This window comes from Mastomys coucha, unplaced genomic scaffold (assembly GCF_008632895.1).
Source record: "Mastomys coucha isolate ucsf_1 unplaced genomic scaffold, UCSF_Mcou_1 pScaffold14, whole genome shotgun sequence".
Taxonomy (NCBI): domain Eukaryota; kingdom Metazoa; phylum Chordata; class Mammalia; order Rodentia; family Muridae; genus Mastomys; species Mastomys coucha.
Window position 1 is genome coordinate 4,329,564 of NW_022196896.1, and position 19,107 is coordinate 4,348,670.

Sequence of the window (19,107 nt, forward strand, 5' to 3'; positions counted from 1 at the left end):
GCACATCTGTCAATGAACTCAAACAGCATCTCCTTGGTGACAGGGTTCGAGATGCTATTGCACACAGCTGTGGACAAAGGAGGACAACATCTCAGATGATTAAGGCAGCTGACTCACTACAGGCCTAGGATGGTCTTCACGCAGCTCTGTGAAATCATGACATTTCATGAGGGGCAGGCAGGCCTCAGGTTAGGTGTTTTTTTAGTAGTTACTCTTTGCTGAAGTATTTATTTTAAGCAAAGATGTTAAGGGATTTTAATCTAGTACAGCATACCTCATGAAAATCCATATTTAACTAAAACTTCTATGCAGGAAAGAATACTACAGTTTTTAAGTCATTCTGACAGAAAGATGTCCATTCTGTGAAATACAAAAGTAATAGCCAATGCCACTAGGGAATAGGAGGATTTCATGGTACCTTCCATCCATATTGTTATTTTAATCATTTAGTTGAAGAACATATAATAAAATAGCCTAATAAACAAAACATCTTTTCTTGAATAATCAAAAAATAGAACCAATTTTCTCATTTTATGATTTATTTGTTTGTCTGTGTGTTCATTTGTTTTGGGAAAGAGGGAAAAGACAATAGAATGAACTCATATTGTCTGAGAATAGATGTTACTTCCAAAAAAGGCCCCTGAATCTGAAACAGTATCTTTTAAAGTGAAAAGGTGAACTGGCTGACTCTCTCCTCTTCCTACTTCTCACCATCATGATCACTATCAGCAATGGAATACTGGACAAGCGAACAATCGTCCACTGCACCTTATCTACCTCTTTATGAAGCCACCTCTACTGCTAGTATATCTTATACACTGAAATGAAGTTGTGGTATTCTTTAAGAAAAATAAAGAACTATGCTAAATCCCCGAGGCATTCCTATTACAGCCAAAGAACATTCTGAAGGATGGCAGGGCAGTTCTTATGTTTTAAATGGTTTTCATTTACTTTCTTTCCATTGTTTGTAAAGTTATTTTAGGAGCTAGAAATTACATTTTCCCTTGCTAATTCTGTTTCTTACCATCTGGCAAACAATTGTTTTAATAGTTTTGAATAGATCAGAAATTATCATGGCTTTTTTTTTTTAAACCATTCATTAAGTTATACTAGTATGCAACCATCACCCTGCCCTCTTTTGCCCTTTCAGGCACACAGGGCAGCAACTAACAAGGTGCAGGCCTGACTATCTACCCCATCAATCAGGACAGCATCAACAGGACATGTGGGCTTTGATGCCATCATTTCTGTAATTTACTGTATTGGTCACTCTCATACTCACCCATGGCTGTGTTGTAGGCATTTGGGAAACTTTTGTCTATTCTCTGTCTCATGAAGACCCAACTGTTGTTCTCAAATTTGCATTCTATAATTTTGTTGTCATACTGTTTTAGTTCTTTTGTCACCTGTTTTAAAAGAGGATTGATGAAAATATTTTAAATCATTTGAAAGGCTTTTTGCTTCTACTATGTGACAGACACATTAGGAAATGCCAAAAACACCTCAGTAATTCTTCAAGCAGAGCTCTTTGTCATCTGAAGTGTCTAATCGAGCCTGAAGATATGGTGCACACTCTCAGTACACATGCTCATGTATCTGACACTTCAGAGTTGTGAAAATGGCTGTCAATATATAGCAATTAAAAGAAGCTAAGCAGAAAGCAGCCACTTCTGGGCCAAATGCAAATATGTTACCATGGGGACAAAGCCTTCAATCCTGTCTTGTGTTTCTGTGGCTTTCAGACAATGAGTTCACTGCTTAGGGTCCACCAACTTTCAGAAAGATCTTACCGTGTAGATTCCTATGCAACCCCTTTCCAAATTATCTTTATTATAGGTAAGAGGGTTACATAAAAAATAAATATTAGGATCAAATTAGACAGTCTTTAAATCTAAACTTACTCCTCAGGCTATTTTCCCTTTTCATCCTTTCAGAGAATACAGATTTAGAAAGGAAAATACTTTGACTTTAGCTGGTGTGTTTGTTGGCTCCTTTACCTCAGATGATTGAATATGGATTACAACATACTCTATCAAAGCCACCAAGTATCCATGGTAACTATGGTAAGTCTGAGAAGATATCCCATCAGGCTGGAAGGATGGTTTTCATAAAAGGAATCTAAGCTTATCTCTGCACTTTTCCAATCAAATGCCAGTCATGGTAATATTTGAATTCAGTCTCCATCCTTCAGAACGAACAACACTCTCTCTTACAATATGGTAGATTGTAATCACTAAACTTCATTAGCATTATTTGAAATGCTCTCATTTTCTGCCCACATATTCACTACCACCTAGGAATATGAAGGGATGCAAATTTCTAAAAGCTGTTTTCAATTCGGATTAGTCAGGGTGTGTCTTCATGAAAACTTTCAAATTGTCTTCCCTCTAGATGAATGTTGCATTTGATTGAGTGGATCATTTGCATTTTCAACAGGTCTAATATCTGGTCCCAAAACAGGTCTAACAGGCCCATGCTCTGTAAACTTAGCCCTCCTACAGACTTGACACTTTCTGTTTAGCAACCTAGCCAATGTGTCCTTGGATGATCCAGAGTATATACTCTCACTCTGCTGCCTCAGTAGAAATCCATGTCCTTTTGACTCATCACTTATGTGCAGGCGCTGGACAATAGATTCAACCTAGGCAACCAGTTCTGGGTTATGGCAAGTACAAGTTGTTCAAAGAAGGAAGTCTCCAAATCTTTCAAAGTCTTCATTTTCTAATCTCTAAAGCATCAAAGGGCTTTTTAATGTACTAGGTTATGGAAAGAGCCTGAGACAGAGGAAGAAATCTGTAAATGTGAAATTAAATAGAACCCCCCCCCAAAGTCCTATCTTAAGCATTTTAAGGGGGCAGTTTAACAGTATTATATGCACATCCACTGTCGTACAGCAAACCTTTCTGATGTGTGAAGTTTGCAATCCTACAATTTTACATCTTCTGAATACCTAGACCTTCCTATTTTCTGTTTGTGACTTTTACTTTATACTCTTCAGATGAGTATAGTCGCATAGTATTTATCCTTCTAAGCAATTTATTTTAATTTAGCATAACATCTTCGAGGTTCATTCATACTGTAGCATGTGACAGAGTTCCTTTTATGTTACATAATATTCTATTATATTTTTTTTAGCCATTCATCTGTTGATAGACATTTTTTCCTACATCTTTGCTATTGTGACTAATGCCGTAAGAAAATAGGGGTATAAAAATTATGTGGAGATCATGCTTTCAATTCTTTTGGGCATATACCCAGAAGAGAGACTGCTAGATCATACATTAATTCAATTTTTAATTTTCCATGCAACTTCCGCACTATTATCCAAAATGGTTAAACCATATCATACCCCAAACAGTGTATCCTTTATTTCTGGCCATGTTGACAGGTGCCAGATGTTACAACACTATGGTTTATTGGTTGTACATGCTTATTGGTTGCATGCCTTTCCTGGAAAATATATATTTCATTCCTTGCTGAATACCATGTTCAAGGCAGTACAGTTCCCAGCAGGCATTGCCAATACACTCGCGAGTGCTGAACTCCGGAGACCTGTTCAGACACTACCGCCTCAGCCGTTCCTCACCACCAGTCCTCAACTGCCTCCTGCCAGTTTTCTTTCTAAAGTGTTTCTAATTTTGTTTGTTTTGTCTTTTTAATCCTTTGAGGCTCAAAAGTTTCAGGTCTTATGCTTCAATTTTTAATCCATCTTGGAGTTAATTTCTTATATAGTATAGGGCAGGTTCCATTATCTTTCCCTACTGTGTAATCTTGCTACCTGTGTGGAATATCCTGCACTAAGAACTTATTTCTGGGCTCTCTCCTGCACTGCCTGCTCTAGTTGTTTATATATGTATATGCATATACATATATATATATATAAATAATCAGAATATCCATAATATTTATATATAAGCATGTCCCCAGATTCATGATTTTCCCATTTTAATTTTCCATATACTATGAGATCACAGGTATATACTATTAGATCTGTCTTGGGGGTGGGGGTGTTACTTTGCTAGTTCCTGTGATCTACTTGTCTGGGTCAGTGATGAAGCATGCTATTTAAAGCACTGTAGCTTTGCAATAGAAGCCAGGGTGTGAGGCCTGCAACTTTGCTTATTTGTCAGCTATTTGGAATTCCTTAAGAGTCCATGTGAATTCTAGTACAGCTTTTCTACTTCTGCAAAAGATACTATTAGGATTTTTGTTCCGTTTACACAGCATCTCAAGACAGCTGTTAAGTTCTATGGATATTCTGATAACATTCTCTCCTGATCCATGACTACTCAAAAGCTTTCCATTTATTCCTATCTTTTTTTATTTCTTTTAACAAGAAACACTGCTTATATTTTTTAAGCAACTTTACAAGTAAACTCACTAAAGGAATCATGCTGACATCAAAAGGCACACTCTGAAAACAGCTATCAACAAAACTACATCTTTGGTATTTTAGAACAATGTTGACGAGCAAGCTAGTTACTGGCTAGCAACTGCAAGTTAAGTATCATAAAGCCCATCACTCTTGCTCTCAGTTTCAGACTTAATAGGTATTACTATCTATTGCTATAGCTGCTCGGCCAAATATTACCAACATAGAAAAATATTTCCAGAAAATGAATGCACCAGCACTACTACTTTAAATTCATGTCCATATTCAACAAGAAGCAGTGCTCTTCATTGGTGACATGTTATATTCTCACCATGGACAGGCTGCAAGATAGTTATTTGATTGGGTGATAAACACATTTAACTGAGAAAAATACCATCTCTCATATCTGCACAAATTAAAGTTTTCACTAATGATCACATAAAAAAATTAGTGAGGTACAGAAGAGTGACTTAATTTTAGCATCCATATTCTTCTTAAAACAATTATATATCATTATTGACTGAAAGAGGACCCCTGCTATCTTCTATATAAACTTTGTTATCCTAGTTTGAGTTAATGTGTGTAAATATTTATAAATTAGAATTTCACACTATAACTACTATTACATTAAATCTATTTAATAATTTGAATAGGACCACACTATCAAATCACAAAAGCCATGCTTACTGTTGGCAACCTGTATAGAACGGGTGAAACTACTTCTGATGGTAGAGCAGGAGCCTGCGGATAACTTCCCTGCTGGGTGGCCGTATCAAGTGAGCATCTTAGAGATTTCAGTTTGATTTGAAGCCATTAAAAGTAAAACAAAAATATAAAACAAAAAACCTAAAATACCCACACACACCAAGAAAGCTATTATAAGTTTCTTCTATCTTCACATTTAATTTGGAAAGATTTAAGATTGGCAGGAAAGTTGTAAAGGTGGTAGGGGGTTTCCTATTTTCTTCTGCTAACATTTGTATTTTATTTATCAGCATACAGCTACCAGTTAACACTAGTATAACATAAATTAAAGATTATTGAGATTTCTATTTTATTATCTATAATAGGACCCAATCCAGGAAAGCACTTGAATTTAATTGCCACAATGTTGGTTTCTTCCAATCTATAGCAATCAGACAGTCCTTGAGTTCGTTCTTTTTCTATCTATCTATCTATCTATCTATCTATCTATCTATCTATCTATCTATCTCAGCTCTGTAACCCAGGTCAGCCTTTTATCATGGTAACCTCCGACATGAGTCCTCTCAAGCACTTGGATTACAAGCATGAGCCACCACACCCAGGTGCCTGAAGAGTGTCAGATACTTCAAGAATGATGCTAAAATTGGGATTTTTTAAAATTGGCATTTGCTCATTGTCTTAGTCAGGGTTTCTATTCCTGCACAAACATCATAACCAAGAAGCAAGTTGGGGAGGAAAGGGTTTATTTAGCTTACTTCCACACGGCTCTTCATCACCAAAGGAAGTCAGGACTGGAACTCAAGCAGGTCAGGAAACAGGAGCTGATGCAGAGGGCATGGAGGGATGCTCTTTACTGGCTTGCTTCTCCTGGCTTGCTCAACCTCCTCTCTTATAGAATCCAAGACTTCCAGCCCAGGGATGGCACCACCCACAAGGGGCCCTCCCCCCTTGATCAATAATTGAGAAAATGTCTCAAAGCTGGATCTCATGGAAGCACTTCTTCAATTGAAGTTCCCTTCTCTGTGATAACTCCAGCCTGTGTCCAGTTGACACGTAAAACCAGCCAGTACACTCATGATAAAGAATTTCTGGGTGTGGCAAGGAGTAGCCTTCTGGTCTTTCCACACTACACTAGTTCCCTGTGTTACTGGTAACATGAACTGATTACTTAGTCAAGGTGGTTATTTGCCAGGTTTCTTCTATTGGTTGATGTGAGTTACGTGTCTAGGCTGACTTCAAGGACAGGGAAATGAAAGTTCACTTCCTGGAAAGAGTTAATAAAGAGTATGTGGTGTTCATTTATTTTACTTATTTTACACTTCACATGCATGGATGTGTTGTTGCCTGAGTATGTACCACTTGTGTGCTTGATACCAGAAGAGATCAGTAAAAGGAGCCAAACTCCTGGAACTGGAGTTACAGATGGCTGTGATCCACCATGTGGGTGGTAGGGATCAATCCCAGGTCCTCTGGAAGAGCAGCCAGTCCTCTTAACAGCTTGGCCAACTCTCCAGTCCAATGTGGAATTTATTAATAACACAACTTATAACTTTTGGAGGGATATCTTCTGAGGCTAGGCAATAACTCCATTTCTCCAAGTTTCAATCATGACTTTCCCTTATCTATCCACAAGCCTGCCTACAGTAAGGACTAGTGGACTGTCAACTGCCTTCTTTCCTTACTACTCTTGTACTCACACTGGACTTCTACATGGAAAAGTTGTCTATTTTCCTTTATACAATTTACCCTCTGAGCATTTGGTATATGTCAAGCATTATAAATCACTAATCAATATGTTACCCATAATCTTTTGTTGTTGTTGTTGTTGTTTTTGTCTCACTCTATGATCCATTCTTGTCTGTAGCTCACTATGTACTGGCCTCAAACTTGCAGACATGGTTACAGGAGCTGTGTCACTCTAGGTGGGCTAGAAGGCATCCCAAGTCCATGCTGCTCCATCGGCTCTCTCTGCTTTGTGCTCGTGGATCAGCTGGGGGAGCTCTTCACTCCTGCTCTATCACCGTGACTGCCTGCCTGTTGCCTTGCTCCCTGCCACAATAGTCATGAACTCTGTGACGGTTTAAATAAGACTGGCTCCATGGGTTCATATACTTAAATGCTTACGGAGTGGCATTAGGAGGTCTGGCCTTGGAGTAGGGGTGGCCTTGTTGGAGGAAGTGTGTCACTGGAGGTGAGGCTTCTGGGTTTCAGAAGCTCAAACTAGGTGCAGGGTCTCTCTCTTCCTGTGGCCCACAGATCCAGATGTAGAGCTCTCGCTATTCTCCAGCATCATGTCTGCCTACGCACCTCCATGCTTCCCACCAGGATGATAATGGACTAAACTTCTGAACCTGTCTGTACGCAGGTCTCAATTAAATGTTTTCTTTTGGAAGAGTTATTGTGATCATGGTTCCTCTTCACAGCAATAAAAACCCTAAGACAGACTAACTGTATGAAAACGCAAGCTCCCAAATTAAATATCATTTTATAAGTTGCCTGCCTATAGTGTTTTGTCATGGAAATTGAAAAGTAACTAAGATACATGGGAATGGACTAGAAGAAGGAAGCACATGCTTCAAATTGGTGATGAGGAATGGGTCCAAAGACTTGTGGCAAAAACTTGTATAGCCTTAGCATACTGCTCAGAGTATGCATGTGTGTGAGAGAGAGGTCCTCCATGAGCCTTCTGGGTGGTTCCACACAGATTTGACACATTCCCAAGCTTCCTACAGCCTATATACCCCATTTCATATGCTTGAATATTCTAGTTGCCTATGTGATATCATTGTGTTTTGATTTCCTTTGTGATAAAGATAAAACCTAGGGTCTCAACCTTGCTAATTATTCTACCATAGATACAGGCCCCACCCCATCCCAACAACTTCTCAAATCCAGCATGTTCTACTTGTCATCGTCTTCCTATTTCTTCTTGTCACTTTCCAAAAACTGGCAACATTATCACCTGATTTATGACAGAAACCCAGATGTCCTGACTCTTCCTCTTTGTTTATTCTTATATTTAATCTATTAGAGGGCTTACTAAGTCCATATACAAAAATCTGCTTTTTCTATTTATCTTACTACCCTGGTTTTAAAATTCATAATTCAAGACACACTGCCTTGCAAATGATTTCTCCATCCCTCCAATTTTTATCTTAAAGCTAGATTTACTTTAGAAAAATATAAGCTTAATTGTAATCCCTTGCTTAAGAAAAAATATCCGCCAGGCTGGAAAGGAGGAAATAGATTTGTCATGAGTCCCAGATGTTAACACTTACATAGAAGAACTGTATGAAGAGGTTCTTAACAACTGCAGGTTTAAGAAGATTATAGAACACAAGGACATACCATACACAGAAGTCACTATCTGAGCACTAGAAACTACAATCACAAAATAAGGTATTTATAACTCAGCTGGGCACAGTGGCAGATAACTGTGATCCAAGATATTCAGGAGCCTGAGGTCAGAGCCTCAGTCTAGGCTGCAAGCTTGAGTCTGAGCTACATAGTTAATACCTCATCTCAGAAAAAGAAAAGGAGACTTGAAATTTATAACCTGTATATACTGTCAATTACAAAAATACCAATAAAAGAATAAAGAGGAGGGGGTAAATAAATGTAGAGATAAAGATTGAAAGATCCAATATTGTTGCCATCTTTCTTCCCAAAATGATCTACAAGTTCAACACAACCTCAAGGAAAACCTCCCGACCCTCACCCCCACCAATACAGGGTCTTACTATGAAGGTCAAATTGGGCTTAAACTTAATGATTTTCCTGCCTCGGTTTCTAAGTGGTGACATTTCAGGCATGTGTCACCATGACCAATTAAAATTATTATTATCAGACACTGACACCTAATTTCAAATGAATTTTATGTGAAAAGACAAAGGAACTAAGGAACCAAGCTTGGCATGGCTCTACATGCCTGTAATCCTAGTATTTTCTAAGAAGAGGAAGGAGCAGGAGTTTAGGGTCATCCTATGCTACATGGTGAGATCACAGTTGGCCTGGACTAGAAGGGGGTATCTTAAAGCATATTACAAACACAATACAACATTAGCATAGCACAACACAGTAAAGAGTATCTATGCTCTTCACCTGGTGGAAAGATAAACTATGGTAAAACTGTACAATGAGATACTATCAAGAAATACCATCTACTGGTAAGTTCAATAACATTGGTGAATTTCAAATGTAATGTGCAAAATCTAAACAATGATCCTCTAAAAGCCATTAAGTAAATCAATTCCCAGGGCACATTAGAGAAAAGTTACAGAAATAGCTCAGTGGTGATGGGGTAAAGAAGGAATTAAACAAGTACAGGGACCATCTTGTGAGAAGCTGAGAAAGGGGCAAAGCTGTTCTGCATATTGATTCAGTGGCAGCTGTGCCCATCTATCAAAACTCATGGAACTGTACACCAAGAAGTTACTTTAGTATAAACACACTCTAACCTGGGCAGTGGTAGCACACTCCTTTAATCCCAGCACTTGGGAGGAAGAGGCAGGTGGATTTCTGAGTTCAAGGCCAGCCTGGTCTACAGAGTGAGTTCCAGGACAGCCAGGGCTACACAGAGAAACCCTGTCTCGAAAAACAAAAACAAACCAAAAAAACCCCAAAACAACAATAAAGACACTCTAATGGAAATTAAAATGAAAACAAACTTTTTATTTATTAAAAGTACATGTAAATTTCATCATATCCTTGCTCAATGATTTCTCTCTTCAAAGTACTCAGTAAAACAGCCCTTTACACCATCCTAACTTCTATAAATCATCACAGTGTGCCTTATACTTTTCATTTGCACTCTATATCATTATCTGTAAATTAGCTGTTTACTATTGATTTAATCTGTCCACTAGAGTGACTAATAACTATTACTAATAACTTCATTGGTATTGAGTACTATTCAAAGTAATTCACAAATTAATTTTTTGAATCCTCACAACTCTAGGAAGTAGTTTTTATTACTAGCCTCATTTTATATAGAGAAAAGCAGGCACCAAGGAGTTAAGTAATTTAACAAGCATTAAATGGATAATATTGAACAAACATACCATGTCTACTAGATTCTTTAATAACCATATTTAATTTAGGCTGAACAAAATCCAAAGGAATTCTAGATCCAAAAACCAAAGCTAGAGAATTTATAAAATTTATATAAGGACAGAGCTAACTTGTTTTATTATCAAAATTCAAAATTTTGAACTATGGGTGTGGCTCAGTGGTAAAGTTGTACCTAAAGTGGGTTGGATTTGTAGCAATGAAAATAAGTGAGTTAAAATAAAATTGTGCTTTTTTTTTCCCTCCCAGGAATCTAAGCTCTAGGTGAAAAAGACAATGCAAAGAGCAAAGGCACAAATATACTTATGCACAACTTTACTTCCGGCATAAAAAACTCTGTTAATCGGTTACTTCCAAAGTTGACATTTCCCTTGGAAAAGTCTGTAGGCATGACGTGAACTGCTGTGTGACTGATGAAGGGCAGGGGACATATATACTGGCTGAACTTCTTCTCTCCCAAATGTGTATCATTCTGACCTGGATCACTTCTACTGTTTGCTATTCTACTCGCAGTGCTACCAGAAATCATAGTAAATTATACGATTTCTCAGTCATTAAGGATTTACAATAGGTTAATTTTAAAATGGGCTACATCTCACAGCTGTAAAGCTTTTGTTTGATTTTTAGACCAAATGAGAAGCCATTATTGAAACAAATGACCTTCACATAGGAATGGCTAGCAAAGAGAAAAGATCCCAGTAGACAAACAAGCACCTCTACCAGGTGAGGTTAGTGAGGTAATAACAATGGCTCAGGAAACAGTGGCGAGTCCTATGACACAATACACTGGCTTCCTGTCTGTTTAGTACAGATATGATGAGAATTACAAACAGACCAAGAATTCACTGCATGCTTAAATAATAAAACAGATGAACAAGGAAAGCTTTACCTTCTAACATGAGGAAGCTCAATGCAACATGCATGTCTAACACCCCCCCTTTTTTTTTTAAATAAACAGCTCTAAGTATACTGACAGGCTTATCTGATCTTGGTTTTTAAAGATATGTTATAAAACAACATATACATTCACAAAGTACAGGATGTGGAGGCTATCTGGCTGTGGCATGTCACCCCACTGTTTGGCAGAACTGATTTGGCTGGTTAGGCTGGTTAGTCATCCTCCTCTGCTCTGCTCTATGTGTATCTGCCTGAAGCTAAGCATGCGGTTGGAGGATGGCCTTCCCAATAGAGGATGGTTCTTTGGTCAAGGGTATATGAGTAGTTACACTCCAATGCTAGAACCTCCAAAAACATTAGCAATACTATTTTCTATACTGATTTTGAGAAACAGTCTATCCATTTTATGTAAAAAATTTTTACATACAATATATTTTGATTATATTCTTTTTCCTCCTCTAACTCTTCCCAGAGCTGCTACACTCCCTACCCAACCAAAAGGTCTATATCCTACCCCCCAAACAAAAAGTCAAAACAAACGAACAAGACAAAAAGTAAACAAAGAACCGTTGGAGTCTTCTCTGTGTTGTCCAGTTTGAACTTGTGCAGCTTGTTTTACAAGCTATCACTCACAGTCTCTGAAGGCTCATATGTACATCAATCCCATGTTTCTGGATGACACAGTTTCCTTAAGAGTCATCTACTATGTCTGGCTCTTATAATCTTTCCATCTCCTCTTCCACATAGCACTCTGAACATTGAGGGGTGGAGTTTGATAAAGGTATCCCATTTTAGAGATGAGTGCCCTGAAGCCTTTTACTGTCTGTTTAGCTGTGGAGCTCCACATTAATTATTATCAACTGCATGAAAAAGCTTCTCTGATGGGAGTTGTGTGATGTGTTGACTTACGGGGATAGCAATACATCATTAGGAATCATTTTAGTACTACTTTAGCAGAATAATAGTAGTGGGTTTTCTCACAGACTCATGACAGAAGTAGTCTCAGGTTATTGGACACTTCAGCAGAGTCAGAGAGAGGGTTGATCTCATGGAGCAATCAATGTGCTTATGTCCAATCAGAACGTGCTAGGCTGCTACTCCCGGATGGCTGTGCAACATTCGCACCACTGTATTTTGCAGGAGGTTACTGTTTTAAGTCCCAGGGTTTGTAGCTGGGTGTTAGTGATGACTGCTTTTCTCCTTCAGTAGTATGCAAAGTAATTTCCAGTACCACAAATGCTAGTCAGTAGGGGTAGAGCTTTTTGTTGAATAGCAACTCAATTTCTTCCTATTGATGGCATACGTAAGTGGTGTCTTCAGCAACAACCCTTATTATCAGGTTATGAAGGGTAGTAAGTAGCCATGACAACAGCCCGTAATGTTTATAGGCTGGGGTAACAAAGCCTCTTTGGGATGTGACTCAACAAGATATAACCCATTCCTAGCACTAGTTTTTAGTGACATGAGATGTACAGTCAGAACAGTGACTCTGATTGCTGATCTATATCATATATTAGTAGTACTGGGTTTCTGTACAGCTTTCCAAAAGGCCTTCATGTTAGTTGTCCTTCCCCATATTCCCTCCTTTATCTGGTTTTCCCATCTCCCTCCCCAGTTAATCCTATTCTAGCTTCCCCTTCATCTCTTTATTATACCTTGGGCCCCTGACTAGCTACCTAATAAATATTGCAATATACTTCACTCACAATGATTATTTCTAGCTCGATCAATTTACCCACAAGCTTTATAATTCTTTTCTTCTTTGCTTTTTTTTTTTTTTTTTTTTTAAAAAAAAAAAAAAAAAGACAGAATATCATCACCATGTAGCTCTGGCTGTCCTGGAACTCATAAGTTAGACTAGACTACCTTAAACTCACACGTCTGCCTGTCTCTGCCTCCAAATTGCTGAGATAAAAGCTGTGTGTCAGTCACTATGCTTGGCTCAATTTCATTTTTCTTAAACAGTGAATAGTATTCCATTAAGTAAATGTACCACATTTTCATTATCCATTTGGCCTATTTAGGGTTTTATCACTGTGACTAGATGCCATGACCATGGCAACTCTTATAAAGGAAAACATTTAATTGGGGCTGGCTTAAAGGTTCAGAGGTTTAGTCCATTACTGTCATGGAAAAAGCATGATGGTATGCAGGTATACATGGTGACGGAGAAGTAGCTAAGAAGTCTATATTTGGACAGGCAAGCAATAGGAAGAGAGAGTGACACTGGTTCTAGATGGAGCTTAGGAAACCTCAAAGCCTACACCCCCTTGTGATACATTTCCTCCAACAAGGCCATACCTCCAATAACGCCACCCCCTATGAATTTATGGGCCATTTTTATTTAAACTACCACACCATTCATGAAAATCTAAACTGTTTCCTATTTCTGGTTATTGTGAATAGAGCAGCCATAAATATGGATTAACAAGTATCTCTATAGTAAGATATGGACTCCTTTGGGTGCAGAAAAGTATGGCCAGATCTCATGGTAGATTCATGTTTAGCTTTTGATAAACTTTAACATTTATTTCCATACTGGGCCTACCAGTTGCACTCCCATTAGGAATGAGTAAGTGCTTTCCTTTCCTAGCATTCTCACCAGTGTAAACTGGCACTGTGTTATTGATCTTGGAAACTTCAACTGGGTAAGATGAAACTCAAAGTAGTTTTAATGTATGTTCCTGAAGGCAAAGGCTGTTGAACATGTCTTTAAGTGTTTCTCAGCCATTTGTGCTTCATCTTTTGAGAACTCTCTGCTTCAATATCCCATTTTTAACTGAGTTGTTTCTTGATGTCCAGTTTCTTTAGTTCTTTATATATTCTAAATATTAATCCTCTACTAGATATGTAAATAACAAATATATTTTCTGATTCTGTAGCCTACTGCTTTGTCCAAATGCTATGTAGAAAATTTCCTGCTTCATGAGTCCCATTTATTAATGTTCTTGGTGCCTGTGCTATCAGTGTCTTCTTTAGAATGTTTTTCCTGTGCCAATGAGCTCAAGACAATCCCAACAACTTTCTTTCTCTCTCTACTCTCTTAAAAGATTTATTTATTTTATGTATGTAGGTACACCGTTGCTCTCTTGAAGAGGGCATAGGATTCCATTACAGATGGTTGTGAGTCACCATGTGGTTGCTGGGAATTGAACTGAGGACCTCTAGAAGAACAGTTAGTGCACTAAACTGCAGAGCCATCTCTCCAGCCCAACAACTTGATCTCTTGTTGAAGTTCTCCATCCACTTCAAGTTGAATTTTGTGCAGGTGATAGATACAGATCTATTTCCATTCTTCTGCATGCAGCTATCCCATCTAACTAGCACCATTTGTTGAAGATGCTGTATTTTCTCCCTTATATATTTCTGGTTTCTTTGTAAAAAAAAAAAAAAATCCATATCCATAGGTATACAGAATTATGTCTGGGTATTCAATTTGATTCCATTGATCTGCATGTCTGGTTTTATTTCAGTATTATGTTGTTTTTTATTATTATAAATCTGTAATACACAACTTGGTATCTGGAGATGCCTCCAAATGTTCGTTTATTATTCAAGACTCTTTCAGCTATCCTTTTTGTGTGAAACACATTTGTGTTTCCCTATTAAAGTTTTTTGTTTTTCAATTTCTGTGAAGAACTATAATGGAATTTTGATGGGGACTACATTGAATCTTTAGAAAGCTTTTAGTAGGAGCTAAGACTCTGGAAAAGCAGCCCATGGGGGTGGGGTGAGCTTTGGCAGGGGCAAGACTTGGTCTTGCAGAATCAGAGGTTGCTTGATATTAATAATATTTACTCTCCTTTATTCCAATGGCTTCAGGAGAATTATTACCTATTGTTTAACAGTCGTGGGAATAAGTAAAGAATTAATTGTCAGGGTTCCTTTCTCTCTTGCTAGGGAGCCTCACCTTTCACAGGCCAGATAAGAGGGAAGCTTGGAGAAATTAGCTTTTATTGAACCAAGAAAAGAAAGAACAAAGCACTTTTACACATGCAAATATACACAGAAACACATATACATTCATACCTACAAATTTTTACATATATACTTTGCCAGGCCCAGATATCTCTTATTAACTTACATACTCACACCCATACTTACACATGTACATACATATACATATGTGCATACACACAAACACACACACACACACACACACACACAAATAAAAAATTTGGTGGCTGAGGCAAAAGCCTGAGCACTGAAAGAATTCACTCGTTCTGGATGAAAAATAAGCACCAACTTTATTGCATAGAGAAAGAAAAAGTTTCTACCTTTTTATTGAGTATGAAAAAGCCCTGTACTTGTCAGTGAGAAGAAAGCTGATGTTAAGAGAAATCCTTTGTCATTGTAAGAAGCAACCTGCCTGCTGTTTTCTGCTGTATTCTCTCTGTTCCCTCTGCTTAGCTCTACTACGTTCTTCTGTACCCTGTAGTCTCTCTGCTTCTGTTTTGCATCCACTCTCCTTATCTCCTATTCTCTTTCTGCCTACTGAATGTCATCATTCAAAGTTTTTGTACTTTTTAGGAGATCACACGGTATTCTAAGCATCTCCCCTCAAAAGGTCCTAAGTTCAAATGTAAATTCAAGTCATAAATTGAACAAGAAATTGCAACAGAAATGTTTACATGTACTTCCACTAAGACTAGTTATCTAAATACTTTCTGCCAATAGTTCCACAGGTTCATTTAAAGTTAAAAACCATAATTCTTTTTTTAAATTTCATTTTCTATTTTTACTTATTTACTTTACACCCTGCCCATTACCCCTCTCCTGGTCATCTTGTCCCATAATCCTTCCTCTGCTCCCCTTCTACTCTGAGCAGGGTGGAGTGGGGTGGGGCTTCGTATTCTCCTACCCTGGCACTTCAAGTCTCTGCAAGGTTAGGAGCTTCCTCTCCTACTAAAGACAGAAAAGGCAGCCCAGCTAGAAAAACTGTAAATTTTCTTATGTCTAAGCTAACATGGTATACCAAGACTCAAAGTATCTACTTAGTATCTCATTGAAGTTTTATATAGCAAATCCAGTCAATATTTTATTTTCTATCCTTGTACCTACAGTAAATCATTAACCTTTAGTTAATAGTTCTACAGCCTAAAGGAATATGTTCCTAAACTGTAAACCTGTAGCATGCTGGCTTTTTATCTTAGCCCAATTAACTCATAACACATGAAGACTGCTAGAGTCCTAATTGCAGTTTTCATATTACAGAGGGCCCCAACTATAGCTTTTTTTTTTAAAGGGCTCAATAATTACTAGTATAAGTTTACAATTCTTATAGAAACACTAGGAATTAAGAAATCACAGATTTTTCTATATAGCATCACTATAAGATAGTACATCATTGATCTGCAGAAAATCTGCGCAATAGGGTAGGCTACTGCCCAGGGATTGTTATATCAATTTAATGACAGGAAAGACATATCAATAACAAAAATCAATCCTGAGATGAAGTCCCTTGGGCCTTGCCTCCAAGAGCTCATTCATCACAGCCCACAGTGAACTATCCCTGCTAACTTTCAACCTATATTAGATGACAGACCCCAAGACTGCCTTTTCCCTCATTTTATTAAAATTAGAATTTTTTCCCTTACCTAATATATCCTGACTACAATTTCCCCTCCCTTTGCTCTTCTCCACCTCCCCTCCTATCAGGGCTCACCCTGTTTCTGTGTCTCTTTAGAAAACAAGCAGGCTTCTATGGGGACTGCTTTTTTTACAAGTCTGTATTTGAATCTGAAACCACAGACACACTGAGTCCCCTGTCTAAAGCAGCTATAGCCGACTTTGGTATAGTCAGCCACCTAGAGGAAATTCAAACTCTTTTGTGTATGGATCATGTTCCTTCTTCAAGAAAAGAAATCTGAAGAGTTACAGAGAAGGTATACAAAAAGAGAGAAAACGGTACCCAGATTCAGGTTCTGTTTTGTGCCTATGTACTCCCTGAATGATGATTTTTATAGAAACCTACCTCATCCTCCTAAGACACTAGAACTTTGATGAAACATTTAAAAGAGGTTTAAATTTGAAGTGATTACAATAAATTAGCTACCAACATCATATTCATGAAATACATTCCTAAAATTGAAACACATCTCAATAATCTCATAAAATCAAGTGTTTTAGAACTAGGACTTCAAATAGAAACCCAAATCACCAACCAGAGATTCTAATTCTACAACATATAAGTACTAAAATGCCTAAAATGGACCCCACTATCTCTGTTATTTGTTGTATATAATAAGCACTCACATATTAAGGTGGTTTTTTAAAAAAGGAAAAAGCAATTTCATGATTTTAGTAATTTGTACTTTAAGCTTCTTTAAGGACTTAATCTAAATTACTGGCTAGGATTTTTTTCCCTTCATGGAAAGAAGGGAGAAATTACTTTTATTAATTTCTGTGAGGTAGGAGAACACTTTATGCCCATCATCAGTCTTTTGAACTGTTTTTCTGTTCTGAGAGTGCAAGGATTGGACCAGGCTCTTATGCATGTTAAACAAGAGCTCTATCCTACTAAGCTGAATTTCCTACCCCAATTACTTTTATAATAATAAAGTAAATGATTGTATATAGACTTAAGAGTTGTAAATTGCATTACCTCTTGGAAGTAATTGAGACATTCAGCATAGTAAAAGAAAACTACTGCTAAAATTCTACTACCAAGAATAACCAGCTGTGGTAGCACACATCTCAAGAAGGTCACATATCATCCTGGCACCAGTGAGGCAGGTGGGTGGGCAAGGATACTTGCTAATGAGCCTAACCACTTATTTGATTGTCAGAACCCACCAACTCCTGAAAAGTTGTCCTCTGACCTCCACTAGTATGCACTGGTATGTGTACCACCATCCCAAATAAATAAAAAGAAATTGTAGGAGTTAGGGATGCAGTTAAGAGTATAAGTATGTACATGAGGCCCTGAACTCACTCAATCTCCAACTCTAAAACAACAACAAAGAAAATGAGTGATCAGTTAAACCAAAGAGATAATGGAATTAGCCAATAAGTATTCTTCCCCACTTTAAACTTTAGGAGATATACGGACTAGAGTCTAAGTCATGAAGTCATGCTATGTTCAAACTATCAAATCTTCAAGAATCTATTGCAAATCGGGGAGCTGTAAATTTTATTATTATATTTTAAAAGTTTATTATTTATTCTTGTGTGTGTGTGTGTGTGTGTGTGTGTGTGTGTGTGTGAGAGAGAGAGAGAGAGAGAGAGAGAGAGAGAGAGAGAGAGAGAGAGAGAGAGAGAGAGAGTCAAATGTCATAATATGAAGGTCAGAGAACAACTTGGAGTCTGTTTTCCTCTTCCATCATATGGCTACTAGGAATTGAACTCAGGTAGTCAGGCTTGGTGGCAAGTGCCTTTTCCTTGAACCATTTCCAGGTTCCTATATTTTGGTAGTATGTTACTTTCTAAGTACATAAAATTTAGTCTGAGTACAACTAAGGTGGATGTAACCTTTTACTTTCCCACTAAAAATATCTAACTCCATCTTAGTACTTATTAAAAATAATGTATCAGGTCAATGATATGAATGGCAAGAATGCTACCTACTAGGAAGCAGTTGATGTTTTGTGGTATGCAAACCAAGCCATAGACAGCCAGTCCCATAACACCCAGAGGAAGCTCCACTCCCAGGTGCCCTGACACACCCAGGATCAGAGAGAGACCTTGGGCTCACGCTCTGCAGACAGTCCCACAACACCCAGAGGAACCTCCATTCCCAGGTGCTCCGACACACCCAGGATCAGAGGTGAGCAGGAACCAACATCTGTCCCAACACTGGGAGTAATTGGGTCCAGCGGAACCAGGCACACAGGAACTCCGCCAGCCCAGTGACTCAGATTCCTTCCGGTCTGTCTGGGTGGTCTGTCTGGGTTAGTGTTCTGAGCAGTCCTTGGGCACAAGTTCTGTAGCTAGTCCCACAACTCACAGAGAAAGCCACACTCCCAGGTGATCTAACAAGCCCAGGATCCCAGGATCCCGGAATCAGAGGATCACAGAGTCAGCTTGATTTTGAGGAGTTCTGACACAACCAGGATCACAGGAAGGAC

At 38.1% G+C, this 19,107-nt stretch overlaps 1 protein-coding gene across 3 annotated transcripts in view; it reads right to left on the reverse strand.

Annotated features, from left to right (window-relative positions):
• Nucleotides 1-19,107, reverse strand: part of Rngtt (RNA guanylyltransferase and 5'-phosphatase) — a 211,138-nt gene that overhangs the window by 229 nt on the left and 191,802 nt on the right. For all 3 annotated transcript variants that reach the window (XM_031366420.1, XM_031366421.1, XM_031366423.1), the window contains exon 15: nt 1,283-1,406. In XM_031366420.1, coding sequence (XP_031222280.1) covers nt 1,283-1,406 — 124 coding nt within the window. The remainder of the gene's footprint in view (nt 1-1,282; nt 1,407-19,107) is intronic.